This window comes from Pleurodeles waltl, chromosome 3_1 (genome assembly GCF_031143425.1).
Source record: "Pleurodeles waltl isolate 20211129_DDA chromosome 3_1, aPleWal1.hap1.20221129, whole genome shotgun sequence".
Lineage (NCBI taxonomy): Eukaryota > Metazoa > Chordata > Amphibia > Caudata > Salamandridae > Pleurodeles > Pleurodeles waltl.
This window is the reverse complement of record NC_090440.1, coordinates 703,638,678-703,644,677: the sequence shown is the minus strand read 5'-3', so window position 1 is coordinate 703,644,677 and position 6,000 is coordinate 703,638,678. Positions and strand designations below refer to the sequence as shown.

General features: G+C 48.1%; 1 protein-coding gene across 1 annotated transcript in view; it reads left to right on the top strand.

The window, feature by feature from the left end:
* Nucleotides 1-828: 828 nt before the first annotated feature.
* Nucleotides 829-6,000, top strand: part of SYNC (syncoilin, intermediate filament protein) — a 55,903-nt gene continuing 50,731 nt past the window's right edge. Inside the window, exon 1 of the mRNA XM_069223386.1 lies at nt 829-1,324. Within this exon, the coding sequence (XP_069079487.1) occupies nt 1,233-1,324 (92 nt within the window). The 5' untranslated portion in view covers nt 829-1,232. The remainder of the gene's footprint in view (nt 1,325-6,000) is intronic.

The following is a 6,000-nucleotide window of genomic DNA, read 5'->3' as shown; positions in this document are numbered from 1 at the left end:
ACTTTCCATACTCTTTTCATCAGTTCCAAGCAAACCGCTGGGCAGATAGATGACATGGGGAATTAAAAACAAGATGGGATTTACTTACAAAGCAACATATGTCAACATGCATTTGTAGTATAATACTAATGTTTATCTGTGGGTGTATCGTTATGTTAAATTTGGCTGCTTAATTTGCCAAAACACAACAGGCGTCAAAGTATAAGCGCACATTTATTAGTTAAATAACTGTGGAAATATACAATTTTACACCTTCGTTTATTCACAGAACACAAAATAAATATGGATAAATACTGATAAGATGGCCAAAAAATAAATATGGATAAATACGGACAGAAATGTTAAAAAAAAAAAAAAACATAAAACCGGGAGCCCTAATTATGATTGTGACTTTTGAACTGCCCAATAACAAAAGGAGCATTCATCCCACAGAGCTATGCACATAAAATACTGTTCTGTGCTCTGCATAGTACAAGTTCTTTGCTGGAGGCATATTAACCCTCTGAGTTACCTCAGATGAGTCAAAACTGCCACTAGACAAAATCCAGTTTCTCTCCAGCAGGTACATTAACCACCAGAGTTATTTCGCCACTTTTATTGTTGCCTGAAAAATGTTGGATATACAAGGAACTATGCAGTGCTTTTAAAACTGCTGCACTGCTACAAAACCGCCCCCCAGTATCAAAAGCGACCTCCACCCTTCCAGCCTCCGGGGGACACGCCCGAAGCCCGGTAGTGCCAGGCCAACCTCGGCCAAGGGAGTAAGTGAGTGTTCTCCCCTGACCTGGCCCCTGAAGGCTGCGACGAAGGGGGCTCCACTCTAAAGGGAGGAACACCACGCGTTTGTTTGAACTAGTCTTCCTCTCGTATCTGGAGACCCCAACTTTCAAACTCCAGCTCCTAGGCCAGCGTGGTCCTCCTATGCAACTGCACCCCTGACACCCATCACCCTCTCCCCGCCCCCGTTGCCCCCTCCCGAGGTAATGGAGCTTCTGCGACATCCGCTGGCTCCGGCGCAGCTCTCCAGGGAGCCCCCGGCTCAGGGTGGCTAGGTGGGGCGCGGGCCGCGGCGTTTTTATAAATTCTATAAATGATCCGATGAGCACAGCATCTGCCCCCTTCGTGCCCGGGGTGGGGCCGGTGACAGCTGGCGCCGGGGCTGGCCCAGGGCCCGGAGCTGGTTCGAGTTACTCGCGGGCTTTATTAATATCACAAACCAGCGGCGGCGAAACATGTCCGGCTCGGAGCAGGAGGACGCGGGGCCCGAGGGAGAGGGGGAAGCGGAGTCCGGCGGAGAGAAGGAAGCGGAGGCCGGGACGCAGGGGTAAGCGATGCTGGAGAGAGGGAAGAGGTACCAGGGAGAGGGAGAGGGTCATGGGAGCGGAGACGGAGGTTCGGGGAGCCCCGGATTGGAGGTGCCCGGAGGAGAATAGAGGAGCGCGGAAACGGAGGTTTGAGGTGCCCGGGGAGAGAGGGAGCAGGGATGAAAGGGAAAGAGGCGCCGCAGGGAAAGGAGTTAAGACGAGAGCCCCAGTGGAGAGGGTGTGAGGTGCTTCAGGGAAGGACTGGCTGCCCACGCTCCTGATGGTTGCAGGTGGGGCCCACTGGCGCTCTTTGTCAGGGACTGGCCCTTATTTTTCCTCATCAGACTTTGATCGAGAGTAAGAGAGAGAAAACACGAGGAAAGACGAAGGAAAAGAAAAACTGTGAGAAATATAGAAGTCACGGATGAAAAAGAAGCTGGAAAAGTGAGACAAAGAGACAAGGAGTGTCTGGTGGTGGATTAAAGAGGCATGTAGCGGATTCAACACCACGTGAGCATCCGAGCAAAACTTTGAGCCCCTGCGTTTATTCTTTTACAACTTAAGCACTGAAGGTACCACAGAGAGAGGTAAAGAGGTGGAAGAAAAGCCAAGAGAGCCAGACCTAAAAGGTATCCCAGAGAGCAGAAGAGACCAGTGCGACAGAAAAGAGGGTCCCAGATGAGTGAGAGGGAAGGGAATCCCGAATGAGATAGATGGAAGGGGAGCCGGGGGATGGCAGGAAAAAGGCCAGTTGAGTGGGGGAGCGGGTGATGAGAGAAAGGTGGAAGAGGTGTGTGGGAGAGATAGGAGATGAGCCAGCAGTACTGGGCGCCTGAGGGGAGAGGGGAAAGGATCAGAATGGAGAAAGGGAAGGCGGGCCCCAAAGACAGCAGTAACAAGTGCTCGGGAAAGAGAGGAAAAGGCGATAGAGGCCACAGGAGCTGGAAAGGCAGGTAGCAGTACAAGGTGTCTGGCTGTGTCATTTTAAGGTCTTTGAGGGCCCCGGGCAAGACATATCTTGGGGCCCCTGTTTGGAACACATTTCAGTTGTGTTACTCATTTCCTGATAATTCATACCCTCCATGATGCCAACCACTACGAAATTATATTCTAAGCTTTAAAATGGTCACACAGCAGTCAAAATATGTCTTTCCGGGGGTCCCAAAAACCTTAAAATGACAGTGGGTAGAGAGACTGAGTCAGGGTAGAGGTAGGCAGAGAGAGAGGATTGAAGAGGGATCATAGAATAGAGATGGGTCAAACAGGCACAAAGTTCAGTTGGCAGGGCGCCTGTTGGAAGGTAGTGGCCCTGGACAACTGCCCACTTTGCCCATGCCTCTGGTGCCCGGGAAAGAGAGGGACGAGGTGCTCAGGGGTGAAGAAGCCCCGACAGATGTTTTAAGGCATGGCAAAGCAGGCTCTGGCCCAGGTCCCCAGCCTTTCGGAGGCCCCCGATAGAGCCTGCTCTGTTCTGCAGAGAGCCCTGCCCTGATGACCTTGAATAATTCTTGAACATCTTGTTGTCAGATTTCCCTACATTTATTTTAATGTGGGTGATGTGTGAGAGCATCTTACTGACATTTGCAGAGAAATGTTGGGTTTATGTTTCATGCAACATCCATAAATAAAAGAGCTGAAATTGGATCACAAATTCAAAGCTGTTCTGAATAGCCCCCCTCCCCAAAATATGCTTGGCCCAGGGACCCTAAAATCCCTAAGATGTCCCTGAACCCCTAGGAGAAAGACGTGACCAGAAGAGAGTAGGAAGAAATGCTCAAAAAGGAGAGCTGCCCCTGAAGAGAGGGAAGAGGAACACATGGGATAGAGGGATGATGTGCCCTGGAGAGAGAGAGATGGGAGCGAGAGGGAAGAGGAGATGTGAAGGTAGAGGTAAAGGGTGCCCAAGGAAGAGAAGGAAGGAATGCAAGGGAAGCGGACCCGAAGGAGCAAGGAAAGAAGACCTGAAGAAGAGAGGGGAGGGACACTGCGAGGAGACACTTAACAAGAAAAGCAAATTAACATATGCATAAAATATAACATATCTTTGTAGGGTATTTTCCTTCCTACTTTTAGGACATTTGTGGCACTGTTTAAAAAATAAATGAATAAACAGAATGTTGCATCCTGACTTTGGGTTTAATGAAAGACTATTCTATAAAACATTCTACTTACTTCACGTAATTTCAGTGGAATAAGAAGATAGGTATGTCCCCCCAATGTAAGCAGAGAAAATGTGCCCCCTGCATCCATTTGAATAGTAAATAGCAGCTGTATTTGGCATGCAGTGGAACCCTCACACATGGGTCCTGGTGCCTCTGCACCTGCTGCACTATTCATAGGTATGGCCCTGCATACTCTTTATGAGTATAAAGATGAGTATATGTGATAACATTGTGGTTGCTGCTGCAATCTTTCTGTAATCGACATGGCATTGGTTAGAATTCCAACAGAGACGTCTCAGCAGTTCATCCTTCTGAGGTTTATAAAATGAGCATCAATCAGTTGACTAATAGGAACACTTGTCATTTACAGCCCTGCAAAAATAAGGAAGGCGTGGAATATGGGTTATCATTCATAATTCGTCAAGGGTGTTGTACAGCACAATTAAATTTTTTGAAAAGCACCTTAACTTTCATATTTCAGTTACTTTTGGAAGATATTGTTTAAGTGTTGTAGTCATCGGCCATTGTACTTAACTCTCGTTGAATACTTTATATTAAGTGAATGACCGGTTCTAGGGAGTGCTTTGCTGCACACAAAATAATTTATCCATTTTTTGGTATGCATTCTGTTCATGTTAGTAGAGGGCACATGGTTGAAATGTGTTATCCTGGATGAATAACTTGCCTTTTGTGCTCATGTCACTTCGTACATATGCAGTTGAATACTGTAAATGTGATGTTTTGTGGGTTGCAGACAAAGAAGAAATGTACATTTGTTTTTGTGAATGTATATTCTTTGCTCTACATGATAGGCTGTTTCATGTGATCCAGATAATAATGAACTGGCATTTGTATCAACTTCTTCAAGGACTGATTGCTCTTTACCGTTTGGCTGGATGGTAACCGAGCTTGCATCGGTAATGATCCAGTGGAACACTATGGGCCTCATTACAACCCTGGCGGTCAAAGACCACCAGGGCTGTTCTGGAGGTTGTACCGCCAACAGGCTGGCGGTGCAAACTCACACATTACGACTGCGGCGTGAGCGCCGCGTTCGCACCGCCGGGACCGGCGGTTTTCCGCCACGTTGGTCCTGGCGGATTCAATCCTCCAGGGCAGCGCTGCTTGCATTGGCAGTGCAAGACCATAGTCTCTCAAGTGGGTGTCTTGCCCAGTGGTTCTGGAGGGGGCAACATGCCCTGTGCTTTGTCCTGGGGGAGTGCAAGGCTACAGTCTTGCAGCGCTGCCGAGGGGATTACGAGTCCCCCTCCCGCCAGCCTTTTCATGGCGGTACGAACCGCCATGTAAAGGCTGGCGGAAAGGGGAGTCGCGGGCCCCTTAGGCATGGGCAGTGCAGGGGCCCCCTGGCACAGCCCCATGAAGCTTTTCACTGTCTGCATAGCATACAGTGAAAAGCGCGATGGGTGCAACTGCACCCGCGCACCGCCGCAACACCACCGGCCCATTTGGAGCCGGCTCCCATGTTGTGGCCGTCATCCCCGCTGGGCCGGTCGAAATGGCCACCGCGGGAGTGCGGGCGCATTGTCGGCTGCGCGGCGGCCGCCTGCCCGCCAAGGTTGTAATGAGGGCCTATATTGTTTCTTAGCTACTGGCTGAATATCAGCTTGTTCTTTCTGTGCTCACTGGCCACGAATAAACTTTGAACAGGTTTAAAGGGTTTTTGTCAAATTTCTTTATGTAAATGTGTGCCAAGTATACTGACCATACGTGCAGGTCAAGTTGTGTGACATTTGATGCAAAGAGTACTGATAAATTGTGCTTTGAGGTGGTCTGTGAAGTAATCCAAACTAGAATAGTGCTTAAAAGTGTCTTAAAAAAGTAACTTTTGATTAGTAAAATCCTTGATCTTTGGTCAAGAATCTTGGTATCTGTAAACAGATTTCAATACCAAGAGATTGTTTGCAAATTGGGGCCCTTGTGTCAAAGATTGCAAAAGTTTAATCGGAATAGATTTTGAATTCCCAATCAGAAGGCAAACTTAACCTTATCTATTACTTAATTATTACTATTTACTTAACCTTAACTAGGCACTGTTTTGCCTATACAATATTCCTCGGTTTGCTTGTATAGAGAATAAATAATGAGCAATTGTGTATTGAAGTTCTTTATAGGGGTTTATGAAGTTGACAACAATAGCGTGTCACGTTTTTTAAAACTTTAGCGACGTTTTTCTGTATTATTGTTAAAGCAGCAGACAGCGTGCCCAGAGTAGCAGCAGGGACGTTTCTAATGCTCCACAGGACCAAGAGCATGTTGCATGGCAGCAGCATCTTTCCTGTATCTATAAGCCACATAGCCCCCTTTGTAAAAACTAAAAGCCCCGGGCGGGGCTTCTGGAAGCAGGAAAGGGGAAGTGTGTGCAAGCTGTCAGCTGGTTGTGTGTCCGCCTGGTCACTCACGGCTGGCACCACTGAGTGACAGTGAGTACAGTTCCCTAGAGCCGAATGTCCTGTGCTATGGTAACATTGACAAACTGCTCGGTAGCACTGTTGACGTCATCTCCCCAGACTGGC